Genomic DNA, 17234 nt, shown 5'->3' on the forward strand with positions numbered 1-17234 from the left:
ATGGCTATTGCCTGGGCAACGAATGGATGACCGGGTTGCTGGGGCAAATTGCATGTAGCAAATTGGGTGGGTGGGACCATAGGTTTTAAATATTGGGTCACACTGCTTCTGCTTTCTGTTTAGCAGAGTGCATCGGATCACCCGTCTGCCTGCTCTGAGTTCTGGTTGACCTTGCCATGCCTGTCATGGGGTCGCCTGCTTTTGGGGCAGGGGCCTAAAAGGAATTTTGCCATTTGGCTGATTGGCTGGTGCCACTTGGTTTTTGCCTACTACATAGCAAATCGTCACAACTTGTAAGGTTGCGGTTAGGCATTGGTTATAAAAATTGGTGGTGGAGGGGTCAGGATAGGCTGTGCCTGCCCCTCCAATGGTGCTGGAAGGGAATTCCGTTAAAGGAATCCTGGGGCTTGCCACAATTTTGTCCAATCCCTGAAATGGGACCAGGGCCGGCAAGCCTTGGGGAGCTGGTTGGGTGAGTGGTGAGGGACTGACACTCAGCTCAACTGATCCCCAACATTGTCTTTCCCTTCACTGGCTTCCGATGGAGTTCGGAATGTCAGTTCTGTCCCAGGCGGGGGGACAGATAGTCATAATCAATGCCTAAGCAACCACTCACAGATTTTGTATTTTAATAAAGTTGTGGCCAAAATAGTGCCCCAAAACCTTAAACTTAAATTACGTGTGATGTGTGAATTATTTTGAGGTGTGGCTTGGGGACCTACACACGCAGTGAACAGCAACTTTTAAAAATAATTAAAAATAATCTAACAAAAATACTACCAAATGGAGGATTTGTGTGAATTTATCATGCAAATTTATTTAAATCTAATTGGTCAGTTAAAAAGGCTGGTTATTTATCAACTAAATATTCAGTAGGTTAATAACGCTACTTTTGACACTTCTTCAAAGTTCCCTAAACCTTTGATGCCCATCAGCGTGCAGAACGTAGCATTTAAAACGAGGGTTCTTTTATTTTAAACTTTGTGTCATCTCTAGTGTAATGGGAGTTAATGATTAAGCATTTGAGGAAACACAGAGTTTGAGTAGTCAAATTGGTTGGAACCTAGCAAAATAATAAGTTTGCTCTGGGCAAACTATTTTTTTAAAGTAGATTCTCTTTCATCTTCTTTTACTGTTAGGTTTCTATTTTTTAAAAATGAAATCTTTTCTTGTCCTGGAAAGTCATGATCCCATAACAGAGACTGTGAGTAGAAGCAATATTCTTAGCTGTAATGAAGTGGCTAAAGTTTTTCCTGAAGAAAAAACCCTGATTCTCTTCTTTTTCTTTTTATTAAAGCAGCTAACACATTTTTTTCCAAACTACTTTTTATTATTATCTTTGTGTCCCCAGTTCCTATTTCTACACAGTCTACTTGGTGACCTCAGAGGCGAGAACCTCTGACCATTGTAGTTATTGTCAGAATCATCTAGTTATATGAAATATAAAGAAGATAAACACAACTAAGTTAAAAAAATCTGCTTGCGATTTCATGCTAATATTGCACAGCAAGTAACAGCTCCAGTAGAGGTGCACCCCTTCTGCTGAACCCTATCTTCCAGTTATCAAATCATAACCACAATATTATAATTGAATTACTACTTCTGTTGCTCATAGCTCAAATCCTGCCCGCAAATTCATCGTACTATAATATTTCTTTAAATAGACCGAGAAAGGCATCCATTCTTCCATAAAACAGTCATCATTAGATGCTGTTAATTTTGCAAGGCCCGTTGTCTTACTTATCCATTCCTCATTGGTTGCAACTTTATCTTCCTTTCATTTCTGCACTTACAAAATCCTAGCTAATTATTTTATTTTAAACACTCATATACCGCTGTCATTAAAAGATATCACAGGGGCTGGTGCCACTTGGGTTTTGCCAACCGTGTATCAAATCGTCAAAACTTTGTAAGGTTGGCAGTTAGGCATTGGTTCATTCTTTGGTGGAGGGGGTTATGGATTGGCTGTGCCTGTCCCTCATTATTTGTTGTTGCTGCTGCTAGCGAATTCCGTTAAAGGAATCCAGGGGCTCAATTTGCTCTGTCCGAGCCCCTCTCAGGGGTAGGGCCATGCCAGAGTTCCTGGGAGCATCTGGGGTGAACTAATAATAATAATAATAATTTATTATTTGTACCCCACCCATCTGGCTGGGTTTCCCCAGCCACTCTGGGCGGCTTCCATAGAAACCAAAAATACACTAAAATATCACAGATTAAAAACTTCCCTGAACAGGGCTGCCTTAAGATGTCTTCTGAATGTCAGGTAGTTATTTATCACTTTGACATCTGATGGGAGGGCGTTCCACAGGGCAGGCGCCACTACCAAGAAGGCCCTCTGCCTGGTATCCTGTAGCTTTGCTTCTCACAATGAGGGAACCGCCAGAAGGCCCTCGGCGCTGGACCTCAGTGTCCGGGCAGAACAATGGGGGTGGAGATGCTCCTTCAGAGGCAGAAATCCGCCTCTGTGCTCCCCCAGTATGTTTTCCCTTACTGACCTCTGGAGGTTCCAGTTGTCAGTCCTATTCCTGCCAATGCAGGTTCAGCTAGTCTGAACCAATGCCTAAGCAACCACTCACATGCTGTAATCAATAAAGTTGTGGCCAAATTAACACTAAAAAACTTAAACAAATATTCTGTGTCCTGCGTGATTTATTTTGGAGGGGGTTTGGGGGTCTTCACACGCAACAAACTATTAGCAGTGACTTATCACTGTGGGTTAAACCACAGAGCCTAGGACTTGCTGATCAGAAGGTTGGCGGTTCGAATACCCGTGATGGTGTGAGCTCCCGTTGTTCGGTCCCTGCTCCTGCCAACCTAGCAGTTTGAAAGCACATCAAAGTGCAAGTAGATAAATAGGTACCACTTCGGCGGGAAGGTAAACGGTGTTTCTGTGCGCTGCTCTGGTTCACCAGAAGTGGCTTAGTCATGCTGTCCACATGACCCGGAAGCTGTACGCCGGCTCCCTCGACCAATAAAGCAAGATGAGCGCCGCAACCCCAGAGTCGGCCACGACTGGGCCTAATGGTCAGGGGTTCCTTTATCTTTACCTTTATCATGATATGTGAACTGGACCTTTGGTTTATTGGACTGAGTGGGAGCTGTGAAAAAGTAAGCCAGCTCCTATCTGTGTAGCGCTGCTATGGCTTCTTTTTGTGACCAAGAAATGTTGGCATAATATTGGAAACTGAAACATATGCATAGCAAAAGGGTGCTGAATTGGAAAAGAACAGTATGTCTGAGCAAGACTACTGAGGCTTGGCTATTCCGAAAATAAAACTGCTATTTTTAGATTCAGGAAATTAACGTATTGTTGGTGTAACACTTGGACTGCGATAAATCTGCCCTCTAGTTGATCTCCAAGTGGCAGTCATTTTTCAAAACACCCTTAAGGCACCGACCCATAGCTAGAGGACTTGCACAGTGAAACTCATTGCACTTTTCAAATCCGATAAATTACTCGAGAAGCTAAGAAACTTAAAAGATCATTTTTATCATTCCCCTTCCACATAATTAATCATATGGTTGCTTATGGATATTGTGGTGCTGTGATAGGATGCTGAAATACTATACAATGGACTTGGTTTTTGTAAGGGTTGTTTTTTGTTGTTGTTATTGAGCATATTGCTGCCCTCTGGTGTCTAAGAATGCTGAAACTCCCACTAGAAAGCAGAACTTTATGTTTTATTACAGACCATTGTAAATAGTAGCATTTTGTGTGTGGAATTTTTAAAACGGCAGCTTTTCCTGTTCATGGCAGAAAGGAAGTTAGAAGCATGAACCCCTAAGCCAGCCATTTTGTGAAGGCTTTCCTGCAGCTTCTTGGTCCAAACTTTGCTAACGAACATTCCTTCTACCATTTCTATTACTAGCTGGTGAAAGAACGTGTAATAATGATGTATGGGAACTTTATAAATGGCAGAGTATGTAGCTAAAGAGAATGTTTCGAAAGCCCTGCATGGTGAAATGCTCTTGTACCTGAACTCTCATGCCTGAAGTCATAACTTTCATTTCATTTCATAATAACAATAACAATATTATTATTTTATTTATATGCCACCCATCTGACTGGGTTGCTGAGGCAATCTGGGAGGCTCCTAACAAAATATTAAAAGCACAATAAAACACCAGCCATTAAAAACTTCCCTGAGCAGGGATGCCTTTGGGTGTCTTCTAAAAGTCAAATAGCTGTTTATCTCTTTGGCATCTGATGAGAGGGTGTTCCACAGGGTGGGCGCCACTACCGAGAAGGCCCTCTGCCTGGTTCCCTGTAACCTCACTTCTCGCAGTGAGGGAACCGCCAGAAGGCCCTCAGAGCTGGACCTCAGTGTCCAGGCTGAACAATGGGGGTGGAGACGCTCCTTCAGGTATACTGGGCCGAGGCCACTTAGGGCTTTAATGGTCAGCACTAACACTTTAAATCGCACTCAGAAATGCACTGGAAGCCAGGGTAGATCCTTTAGTGGTCCCAGCAGCCACTCCCAATCACCTGCCTATCTGCTGCATTCTGGATGAGTTGTAGTTTCTGAGTCACCTTCAAAAGTAGCATTGAAGTTGTCCAAGCAGGAGATAACCAGAGCATGCACCACTCTGGCAAGACAGTCTGCAGGCAGGTAGGGTCTCAGCCAACAAACCAGATGGAGCTGGTAGACAGCTGCCCTGGACACAGAATTGACCTGCACCTCCATGGACAGCTGAGAATCCAAAATGACTCCCAGGCTGCACACCTGGTCCTTCAGGGGCACAGTTTACCCATTCAGGACCAAGGAGTACACAGGGTTTTGATACATAGGAATGTGTATCATTGCTGTTCCCCTCCCCCCATTGTTCAGGTACAGCTAGTTTCTCAGTAGCTTCAGTTGGGAAGTTATTTCTCTTTTAAGGCGCATTTTCATTATGTCTGATGAAGTCATATCTTGAGTGTGTGTCTGGCTTCCCTTCTGCTTTTGATAGCGATAGCTAAACAAACAGAAACAGCTCCCTTTCTTCCTTTTCTCCCTAGCAACCTTATCTAGAAAACACTTGTGCCTTTCATCTTTCAGCCAATCAAAGCAGTAGTTTGTTTCCCAAGAAAATGATTTCCACAACCCATTTCCTGAGAACCTTCATATCACCTTTAGTTTCTGTTCTCGGCCACCAACCCTACTCGCCCCTCAAAAACAGAGCCAAGTCTCACAACACCCTCAGGCACCTGACCTGATCACAAAAAAGGCATGTTCTGCATATTTTTGGTCTTCTTGAAAACAGGTGTGTGTGTGTGTGTGTGTGTGTGCAAGCCTCAAGCTGCACTACAAACTTGACATGTAGAATTGCATCCTAAATATGCTCAACAACCTTTGTTCTAAAATCTCAGTTATAAAAGCAGATACAGTGATACCTTGGTTCTCAAACAGCCTAGTTTACGAACAACTTAGAACCCGAACGTCGCAAACCCGGAAGTGAGCGTTCCGGTTCTTGAATTATTTTTTGGAAGTCGAACGTGTCCTGAGGTTCCGTTTTTAGTGTTGCGCTTCCATTTTCAGAGAGACCACGCTGATTGGGGAGGTGGGGAGAAGCGTCCCGACAGCGCTCTGCAGACCATCTGCTTTGACGTGAGAGAGAGAGATCGAAAGATCGCACTGACTGGGACAGTGGGGAGAAGCATTTTAGGGGTAGTTTTTCAACAGCCTGGAATGGATTAATGAATTCCATTTTGCATTACTTTCTGTGGGAAAGCGCGCCTTGGTTTTGGAATGTTTTGGTTTTGTAACGGACTTCCAGAACAGATTAAGTTTGAGAACCAAGGTACTACTGTATTATAGTTTGGTGCACTGTACATCTTTTGTAAATGGGAGCAGAGATCAAGATAGGGTTGAAACATAATGGCCCCTGACCGATGCCAGTTCTTCCAATAGCCTCACTTTGCTCAGCAAATTATCTTTCTATCTTTTCTGAATCAGGATATCAAGATCACACTGATCATGGCAGATATCAGCTCAACTTATTTTAATGCAAGCAGCGTAGAATGTGTCAGGAATATAAGAATGCTACTCACATTTCTCCTTGCAGTGAATATCCCTGCTAGGAGATGGGGGAGCTCGTATGTGAACTTCCCTGCTTCTGGAGAAATAGAGTTTGGACAGGCTTTGGCCCCTTTAGCAGAAAAGAACTTTTGTAAAGTGGTTTTCAAAATCTCTTGTTTGGTAGTGGTAAAATCCTCACTGTTTGCAGTCTCTTGTACAATTTGTACATGGGCATGTTATTCATATGCATTCCTTGCCACTTTCCTTAGGAATGTCCCAGTGGGATTGTTAATGAAGAGACCTTCAAAGAGATTTACTCTCAGTTCTTCCCACAGGGAGGTGAGTACTCTGCGCATAATTAGTCTTGTTTGCATGCACAACCAATTGCCATAATTGCTTTGAAATTTGGCCTAAACAGGTTGTTGTTCTAGTTAATTAAGCCTTTTATACTACTTAATGGGTGGACAGAAGTACTTCAGGGTTTTAATTAAAGAGTGGAAATACCTACTAGCAATATCTATTTATAAAAGCACACAATCTGCAATTTGTTTGCTTAGATGTACAGCTTGCTCCATCCCAAAGGCTCTGGACAAGTAACAAAAGCAATAGTTACCGTATTTTTCGCTCTATAGGACGCACTTTTTCCCCTCCAAAAATGAAGGGGAAATCTGGGTGCGTCCTATGGGGCGAATGCAGGCTTTCGCTGAAGCTTGAAGAGCGAGAGAGGACTTCCGGAGGCGGCGCAAAACGGCAATGGCGGTCCTCTTTACTCAGTGAAGAGGGGCTCCGCGAAAAAGGGTCGTCCGCTACGGCGAAGCGGAGACCCATTCAGACAAACCGCAGGCAGAGTGAGCCTGTGGCCGTGGGACTCGGCGGGTGCCAGAAGCCCCCCCAGAAGCGAGGAAGGGACCTCGTAAGAGGCTCCGGATCGTGAACGGGGGAGCGGCGCTGTGAGTTCATCGCTCTTTTCGCGGAAGTGAAGCCGCGCTGCTGTTGCTGATGAGCGCCGACCTTTCTTCTTGAAAAACATCGAAATTGGCTGCAATCTACCCGTGAGTAAGGGGTACCAAAGAACTGATTAAGGATTAATTTAAATTTGTCTATTTCGGCTGAAAACGGGAGGCGAGTAACAGGAAGTCCGCCTTCCGGTCCTGCTAATCAGAGCAAAGCAAAAGAACCCGATGCGGGCTGAAGCGCTAAAAAGAGATTTTGAAAGAAGTAAGAAGGGGCATTAATAGACTGTGTGTTTCTAGAAATTGAAAAGAGTGAAGAAGTAAATTTTTTGGTTCATTGTGTTAGAGAATCCTCCTCCTACTGTGAAGAGATGTGGAATTGAAGGGGATAACCGAGTTATTGGACTGCCAGTGTTGTAAAGGAGTACTGTCAGGCTGCTGAAACTTTTTTCTTAACATAAACTGTTGCATTGATGGATACACTATCGCTTTAATACTGTCATTGAAACCTCTCCGTTACCTTGTGGCACTAATTTGAAACAGAACTTTCTGAAAGCCTCCTTTCTGAACTTGGGGACTTCAGTTGAAATAGGAGCTTTGATGGTGGAAAAGAAACTTTCTTTCCTATGAAAACCCCCCCTAGTGGATTTGCGGAGGCATTGAGGTCTGGGAACTGTATCCTATTGGGATTTTTTGTGGTTTAATTGTTTATACTCTGGGCTTGCCTTTCTCATGGATTGAAAGACTATTTGACCTTGAACAGCAGCTGGGGAATGAGTGGCCCAGCGAAAACAAGAGCAGCTAAAGCTAAGGAAGCTTTAGCTGAGGAAGCTAAAGAAAAGAAAAAAGATAAGAGAGCTGGGCAGCTTGTCCAAACAACCTTGATTCATCATCGTAGATCCTCGGTGCCAACTGTGCTGACGGCGCAGGAGGAAGAAGTTGAAACGCCTGCTACAGAAGAAATGGCAGCTGGAGGAACTGATCCAGTCTTGAAACAAATTTTGGAACAACTGGCACTTCTGAATAAGAAGGTGGACGATCAGTCATCTAAAATTGATAGAGCTACATCTACTATCAGCAAGTTAACAGATCAGGTTTCGCAGCACACTCAGGCTATTGAGAAACTGCAAGGAGCTACGGCGGAGAACTACAAACTAGCTGCGGAAGCCAATCAAAAAGCTGAGCAAGCGTGCAAGAAGGTGGAAGAGATCAAAGGGGAAGTAAGACCTTTGAAAAGACAGGTAGGAGAACAGCAAGCCTACCTGTCAATGGTGGAACTGAAAAGTAAGGAATGTAATCTTAGGCTGAGGGCTGTCCCAGAGTTGGAACAGGGCAACCTAGAGAAATTCTTGACGGAGTTGTTTTCTAAATTTTGGGGGGTTGAAGAAGATAAAGATTTCAGGATTGTGACGGCCTTCAGACTGGGAAGATCGGTTAAGAAAGATAAGTCCAGAGACTGTTTGGTTTGTTTGAGAACAAGAGAGGAAAGAGACAAGATATTAGGCCAACATTTTAAAAAATCCCTGGAAGTTGAAGGCAAAAGGGCAGAAATTTATAGAGACATTCCTAAATATTTGTTGGACCTTAGAGCCACATACACAGACTTGGCCAAATTGTTAAGATACAACGCAATCCCTTATAGGTGGGAATTTCCTCAAGGTCTGTCATTCACCTATAGAGGAAAGAAGGTAAGAATTAAAACACCAGAAGACCACCAGAAGTTCCTACACGACAACGAGGAGGACCTCCAAAAGAGAGCTGCAGATTCCTGGCCTCCACCACCGGGATTGCCACCAGGATCTATACCATCTGGAGGCGGCCCGGCACCACAGCTTCCGGAAAAGGACGACAAATTAGATACCCAACTGTGATACCCAAGAAGTAGGCCGGGATGTCTCTACAGCTTCTTAGTTGGAATATAAATGGCGGGAATTCTCCAGAAAAACGCAGAAAAGTATTTCATATTTTGAAAAAAGAACAATTGGACATTATTTGCCTGCAAGAAACGCATGTGACAAGACTCCACAGAAAAGTGTTAATCAATAAAAGGTTAGGCCAAGAATTTATTTCATCGGATAAAGTTAAGAAAAGAGGAGTGGTGATTTATGCAAAGGAGAACTTGTCCCCAAAATTTGTATTTAAAGATGAACAGGGCAGAATTTTGGCAATTGAAATCCAGACACAAGGAGAAAAGTTTTTAATTCTAGGAATCTACGCCCCAAATGATGGAAAATCGGAATTTTTTAAGAAGCTGCACGAGATTATGCTGGACTATTTGGACTACAACAACATTATCATGTTGGGAGACATGAACGGTGTCGCCTCAGTGAATATGGATAAGTCACAAAGTGCTAATATAACGAAAGATGGCAGACTACCAAAAACCTTTTTTGAAATGACTGACAATTTGGATTTGATTGACATATGGAGGATCAAGAACCCTCTAGGGAAAGAAGGAACTTTTTTTTCTGAGGCCCATATGACATGGACGCGAATCGACCAAATATGGATAACTAGAGGGCTGGCACCTAAGACCAGAAAAGTGGAAATCTGCCCAAAAACCTGCTCCGACCACAACGCCTTGAGAATGGAACTGAGACTAAATACAACCGGATCGTTCAGATGGAGAATGAATGACGCTTTGTTAAGAGATCAGGAGATTGTTAAGAAGGCCCAAAAAGTTTTAAAGGACTATTTTGAAATAAACTTAAAGACAAATGTGGAAAAAAGAATAATCTGGGACGCAAGCAAAGCAGTTATAAGAGGGTTTCTAATACAACAGAACACGATTAAAAAAAGACTCTGGAATGAAAAGAAGGAGAAGATCCTGGAGAAAATAAGAGAAGGAGAGAGAAAACTGAGATCCAGGCCTAAATCAAAGGAAGTATTGAGAGAAGTGAAGTTTTTCCAGGCACAATATTCGAAACTGATAAACCAAGAGGTGGAATGGAAAATTAAACAAATGAAATAAAGATCCTTTGAATCTGCTAACAAATGTGGAAAATTGTTGGCTTGGCAGTTGAAAAAGAGACAAAAACTTAACACAGTTACAAATCTAGAGATTGAAGGGAGAATGGTTCAGAAACCCGACGAAATTAGAAAGTCCTTCCAGAGATATTTCAAAGAACTTTATTCTCAAAGGCCACAAAAAAGCTCAGAGGTGGACCAATTTGTTATAACTAATGGATTACAAAAAATACCCCAGGAAATGAGAGCAATCCTGAACTGTAATATTACAACTCAAGAAATTGAATGCGCCATTCAGAACCTTCAACTGGGCAAATCTCCGGGACCTGATGGGCTTACTTCCAAATATTATAAGGTATTGAAGGATTCATTGATACAACCATTGCTGGAAGTTTGCAACCAGATTATGGAGGGGAGGAAGGCACCGGAAACGTGGAAAGAAGCTTTCATCACGTTGATCCCAAAACTAGAATCTGAAAAAATTCAACTTAAAAACTACCGTCCTATCTCACTCCTAAATGTGGATTACAAAATCTTTGCAGACATTTTGGCAAGTAGGTTTAAGAAAGTCTTAAATGAAGTGATTCATAAGGACCAAGCAGGCTTTCTCCCTGGTAGGCATTTATTTGACAACACAAGAAACATCATCGACATTTTGGAGTTTTTACAGATTAATTCAAACACAAGAGCGGTGTTGATTTTTATTGATGCGGAGAAGGCCTTTGACAACATTTCTTGGCTGTTTATGAAGAAAAATTTGGAAAGGATGGGAGTAGGGCGGGGGTTTGAAAATGGAATAGAAGCAATTTATTCAGAACAAAAAGCTAAATTGATAGTAAACAACGTGGTGACAGAGGAGTTCAAAATTGAAAAAGGGACACGACAGGGGTGCCCTCTATCTCCTCTGTTGTTTATTTCTGTCCTGGAGGTGCTATTGAACATGATCAGAAATGACCGGTTGGCACAGGGAATTGTGGTCGGAGAGAAACAATATAAATTGAAAGCATTTGCAGATGACTTGGTATTAACACTACAGGAGCCAGCCTCTAGTACTAAAAGAGCGTTAGAATTAATTTCTGACTTTGGTCGGGTGGCGGGATTTAAGCTGAACAAACAAAAAACTAAAGTCCTAGCAAAAAATTTGACAACTACTGAAATAGAGGAGTTCAGAAAAGAAACGGAATTAAATGTGGTTAAAAAAGTAAAGTACTTAGGGGTGCACTTGACCTCCAAAAATTTGAATTTGTTTAAGGACAATTATGAGAAATGTTGGTCAGAGATCAAAAGAGACTTGGAAACATGGTCAAGACTGAAACTTTCCTTGTTGGGTAGAATAGCTGCTATAAAGATGAATGTATTGCCGAAAATGTTATTTCTGTTTCAGGCCCTCCAGATCGTGGACAAGGTGGAATGTTTTGGAAGATGGCAGAGGGATTTATCTAAATTTGTCTGGCAGGGCAAAAAGCCCCGAATAAAGTTTAAAATACTAACAGATGCGAAAGAAAGAGGGGGGTTTGCCCTGCCGGACTTGAGGTTATATTATGAAGCAGCAGCCCTCTGCTGGTTGAAGGATTGGATTTTATTGGAGAACACCGATGTCCTTGACCTGGAGGGATTTGATAATGCTTTTGGGTGGCATGCATATTTGTGGTATGACAAGGTTAAAGTTCATAAATTGTTCAAAAACCATATTGTCAGAAGGGCAATTTTCATGGTCTGGTCAAAATATAAAGACTTATTGGAGAGTAAAACTCCGAGGTGGCTCTCACCGATGGAGGCCAAAGCACGTAAAAGACTCAATATGGAGGCCCACTGGCCTAAATATTGGGAAATAATTGAAAAAATTGGAGATAAATGGAGGCTACAGAGTATGGAAAAGTTAAAAAACAAGGTGCGAGATTGGTTGCATTATGCTCAAATCCAGGAAGTTTTTAAAGCAGACAAAAAAGTGGGTTTTCAGGAGGAAAAATCGAAACTAGAAACAGAGTTGCTTGAGCCAAAATCTAAGCTAATTTCGAGAATGTATAACTTGCTGCTTAAATGGAACACACAGGATGAGATGGTCAAATCCTCTATGATAAAGTGGGCACAGGACTTGGGGCATAACATTATGTTTGAAGACTGGGAAAGGTTATGGAACACCGGAATGAAATTCACGGCATGTACTGCCTTGAAGGAAAACATTATGAAAATGATATACCGGTGGTACATGACCCCAGTCAAGCTTGCAAAGATATATCACCTGTCCGATAATAAATGTTGGAAATGTAAGGAAGAGGAAGGGACATTTTTACACCTCTGGTGGACCTGCCCGAAAGTGAAGGCCTTCTGGGAAATGATACATAATGAACTAAAAAAGGTGCTGAGATTCACCTTACCTAAGAAACCGGAGGCCTTCCTTCTGGGCATGGTAGACCAGAGGATGGTCAAGAAAGATAGAACTTTCTTTATGTACGCTACTACAGCAGCGAGGATTTTGTTGGCAAAGCACTGGAAGACACAAAATCTACCCACATTGGAAGAATGGCAGACGCAGCTGATGGACTATATGGAGTTGGCTGAAATGACTGGCAGAATTCGAGACTCGGGAGAAAAAGAAACGGAGGAAGTATGGGAAAATTTTAAGGACTATTTGAAAAAGTATTATAAGTTGTATGAATGTTAAAAAATGCTCCTATCTAGGAAGGTATAGCTTCAGTATCGGCAAATTCCTGAATTGATAAATAAGACACTATAAGACAGAAGTGAGATAATGAAATATTTTTATTGTGTGGAAATTAAAAATTAATGCAATTGTACTGAAATGTCTACATCAGATAACACGATAAAATGGAAGATATATTGTTATGTATAAAATAAGTTAACAAATTGCTGAGGTTTTGGTTACACAGGGAATGCAGTGCTCGGGAGATGGGGGGAGTCCATTGGATCTATGGAAGTTTGTATTTGAAAGTGGAAATTTGTTTATTAAAAACCTAATAAAATATTTATTAAAAAAAAAAAAAAAAGAAGAGCGAGAGAGGTCAGTGCGCACCAACCCCTCTCACTCTCCAGGCTTCAGGAACACATCCGCAGCCTAGGCAGCCCTGCGGGAGGTCCCGCAGGGCTGTCTAAGCTGCGGATAGCAGCCTGCTCCCCAGAGCGTCGCCCGGCGCTTCAGGAACACATCCACAGCCTAGGCAGCCTTGCGGGAGGTCCCACAGGGCTCCCTATGCTGCGGATAGCAGCCTGCCGCCCGGCGCAAGGGGCGCCCTGAAGCAGAGCGCTCCACACGCCGGATAGACATCCGCAGCGTGGGGAGCCTTGGGACTTCCCGCAGGGCACCCTACGCTGCAGATAGCAGAGCGCCCCGCCCGCGGGACAGACATCGGCCAGCCCCAGAAGCTCAGGGGACAGCAAGGAGGTGCAGCGCCGCATCCCGCTGTTCCTCGACCTGGTTCGGTTTCCCTGACCTGGTTTTGGGGGGGAAATAAAGGGGGGGGAAATTTCCTTTATTTCCCCTCCAAAAAACTAGGTGCGTCCTATGGGACGGAGCATCCTATGGGACGAAAAATACGGTAAATTCATATATTCCCTGTCGCCCTGTTTACTAACAAAGCCTTGAGGTCCCAAAGGAACCCAAGTGGGTAGGGTCTTGCAAAACTCAGTACTGAGCTTTGGGGAAACTGCAGCAGGAGGGAGTTCTGCTTAAATCATCTGATTGGCGGTGCTTGAAAAGCTCCTGTGCAAAGCACTTCAAAGTCAGGTCTTTGACTTTGTGCAAAGCATATTGTCAGGTCTTGCTAAGCCCCTTTCTATCTTGTGGAGCGCTTTGAAATGGGCTCTGCAAGCACAGGGCAAAAAAGCCCACCTGATGTCATGGTGTTGTCTAAACCACTGAGCCTCTTGGGCTTGCCGATCAGAAGGTTGGTGGTTTGAATCCCCACGACGGGGTGAGCTCCCATTGCTCTGTCCTAGCTCCTGCCAACGTAGCAGTTCGAAAGCACGCAAATACAAGTAAACGGTGTTTCCGTGCGCTCTGGTTTCCGTCACAGTGTCCCGTTGTGCCAGAAGCGGTTTAGTCCTGCTGGCCACATGACCCGGAAAGCTGTCTGTGGACAAACACCGGCTCCCTTGGCCTGAAAGCGAGATGAGTGCCACAACCCCATAGTCCCCTTTCACTGGACTTAACCGTCCAGGGGTCCTTTACCTTTACCTTCTACCATGCGATTACCACAGGGTGGGGGAGATCATGACTTGGCCCACCACCCAGATCCAGTTCCCCATCCATGACTTAGACAAGGGACAAATATTATAATGATATGGTTTCTTGGATAGTAATAAAGTAGAATGGATTAATAATAATAATAATAATAATAATAATAATAATAATAATAATTTATTTGTACCCCGCCCATCTAGCTGGGTTTCCTCAGCCACTCTGGGCGGCTTCCATAGAAACCAGAAAACACTAAAATATCATACATTAAAAACTTCCCTGAACAGGGCTGCCTTAAGATGTCTTCTGAATGTCAAGTAGTTGTTTATCGTTTTGAAATCTGATGGGAGGGCGTTCCACAGGGCGGGCGCCACTACCGAAAAGGCCCTCTGCCTGGTTCCCTGTAGCTTTGCTTCTCGCAATGAGGGAACCGCCAGAAGGCCCTCGGCACTGGACCTCAGCGTCCGGGCAGAACGATGGGGGTGGAGACACTCCTTCAGGTATACTGGGCCGAGGCCGTTTAGGGCTTTAAAGGTCAACACCAACACTTTGAATTGTGCTCGGAAACGTACTGGGAGCCAATGTAGGTCTTTCAAGACCGGTGTTATGTGGTCTCGGCGGCCGTCCCCAGTCACCAGTCTAGCTGCTGCATTCTGGATTAGCTGTAGTTTCCAAGTCACCTTCAAAGGTAGCCCCACGTAGAGCGCATTGCAGTAGTCCAAGCGGGAGATAACTAGAGCCTGGACCACTCTGGCGAGACAGTCCACGGGCAGGTAGGGTCTCAGCCTGCGTACCAGGTGGAGTTGGTAGACAGCTGCCCTGGATACAGAATTGACCTGCGCCTCCATGGACAGCTGTGAGTCCAAAATGACTCCCAGGCTACGCACCTGGTCCTTCAGGGGCACAGTTACCCTATTCAGGACCAGGGAGTCCTCCACACTAGCCCGCCCCCTGTCCCCCAAAAACTGTACTTCTGTCTTGTCAGGATTCAGCTTCAATCCATTAGCCGCCATCCATCCTCCAACCGCCTCCAGGCACTCACACAGGACCTTCACCGCCTTCACTGGTTCTGATTTGAAAGAGAGGTAGAGCTGGGTATCATCTGCATATTGATGGACACCCAGTCCAAACCCCCTGATGATCTCTCCCAGCGGCTTCATATAGATGTTAAAAAGCATGGGGGAGAGGACGGAACCCTGAGGTACCCCACAAGTGAGGGCCCAAGGGTCTGAACACTCATCCCCCACCACCACTTTCTGAACACGGCCCAGGAGGAAGGAGCGAAACCACTGTATAACAGTGCCCCCAGCTCCAACCCCTCTAGACGGTCCAGAAGGATGTTATGTCGATTGTATCAAAGGCCGCTGAGAGATCCAGCAGAACTAGGAAACAACTCTCACCTTTGTCCCTAGCTCGCCGGAGATCATCAACCAGCGCGACCAAGGCAGTTTCAGTCCCATGATGAGGCCTGAACCCCGATTGGAAGGGATCCAAATGGTCCGCATCCTCCAGGCGTGCCTGGAGTTGTTCAGCAACCACACGCTCAATCACCTTGCCCAAGCATGGAAGATTTGAGACTGGGCGATAGTTGGCCATACTGGCCGGGTCTAAAGATGGTTTTTTAAGAAGCGGTTTAACGACCGCCTCTTTCAGCGGATCTGGGAATGTTCCCTCACAGAGGGAAGCATTCACCACCCCGCAGAGTCCATCGCCCAGCCCTTCCCTGCTTGCTTTTATTAGCCAGGATGGGCAAGGATCAAGGAGACAGATGGTTGGTTTCACGCGTCCAAGCAGCCTGTCCACATCCTTGGGGGTAACGGATTGAAACTGATTCCATGCAACTTGACCAGACAGGGCTCTAGCACTCTCCCGCCCCAGCCCTGCTCCCACGGTGGTGTCTAGCTCCTTCCGAATATGAGTGATTTTATCTGCAAAAAACTTTGCAAAATCGTTGCAGGAGATCTTGGGGTCTTTACAAGGCCCCGGTGGTAAAGGTGGTTCCGTTAAATTGCGGACCACCTGAAAGAGTCTCCTGCTACTATTTTCTGCAGATGCAATAGAGGCGGTGAAGAAAGTCTTCTTCGCCGTCGCTATCGCCACTTGGTAGGCTCGACGTTGAGCTCTAACCTGTGTCCGGTCAGATTCGGAGTGAGTTTTCTGCCACCAACGCTCTAGCCGTCTCAGCGATTGTTTCATCGCCCTCAGCTCCGATGAAAACCACGGGGCTGTCCGGGCTCCATGCAATCGGAGAGGGCGCTTCGGAGCCAGACAGTCAATAGCCCTGGTTAACTCCGCATTCCAGCGGGCCACCAGGGAATCAGCTGAAAGGCCATCAACATGGGATAAAGCATCCCCTACCACTCTCTGGAAACCATTTGGATCCATTAAGTGGCGGGGGCAGACCATCCGAATTGGTCCCACCTCCCTGCAGAGGGGAAGAGTCGCGGAGAAGTCCAGTTGCACCAGGAAGTGATCTGACCATGGCAATTCTTTGGTTTCACTTTTACTTAGTGTCAGATCATCCACGTCACTAGAGGTGAATACCAGGTCTAAGGCATGTCCATGACTATGAGTTGGGCCCAACTTATTCAGGAACAGCCCCTGAATAACTTTAAAAAAAGTTAAAAGTAAGGTTAAATTAAAAGTCAACAAGATATGTAGATATCCATCATTCATTCATTTCTCTTCTCTGTTAAATTCCCAGCATCTTAATATTAAAGCAAGTAAGCAGGCAGATCTTCAGAGCACTGTATGTCCAAGCGAAAAACACTTTATCAGAGGGGCTTCTTAGCTACAACTTTGGAATACAGTCGTTCCTCGGAAGTCAAACGTAACCTGTTCTGCAAGTCCGTTCGACTTCCAAAATGTTTGGAAACCAAGCGTGGCTTCCGATTGGCTGCAGGAAGCTCCTGCAGCCAATCGGAAGCCACTGAAGCCCCGTCAGACACCCGGGTTCTAAAGAATGTTCGCAAACCAGAACACTCACTTCTGGGTTTGCGGCGTTCGGGAGCCAAAATGTTCGACTCGCAAGACATTCAGGATCCAAGGTACGACTGTATTCACTCTACAAGGCCATAGCATGGAACAGCGAGGCTCCATCTTTTATTCAAACAATAT

The 17234-nt window shown here is 44.6% G+C and overlaps 1 protein-coding gene across 14 annotated transcripts in view; it reads left to right on the forward strand.

Annotated features, from left to right (window-relative positions):
* KCNIP4 (potassium voltage-gated channel interacting protein 4) overlaps positions 1 to 17234 on the forward strand; it is a 408026-nt gene that overhangs the window by 374291 nt on the left and 16501 nt on the right. For all 14 annotated transcript variants that reach the window (XM_081924620.1, XM_081924625.1, XM_081924621.1 and 11 more), the window contains one exon: positions 6269 to 6338. In XM_081924620.1, coding sequence (XP_081780746.1) covers positions 6269 to 6338 — 70 coding nt within the window. The remainder of the gene's footprint in view (positions 1 to 6268; positions 6339 to 17234) is intronic.

The sequence above is a fragment of the Podarcis melisellensis genome (genome assembly GCF_964234715.1).
Source record: "Podarcis melisellensis genome assembly, chromosome: 9".
Classification (NCBI taxonomy): Eukaryota; Metazoa; Chordata; class Lepidosauria; order Squamata; family Lacertidae; genus Podarcis; species Podarcis melisellensis.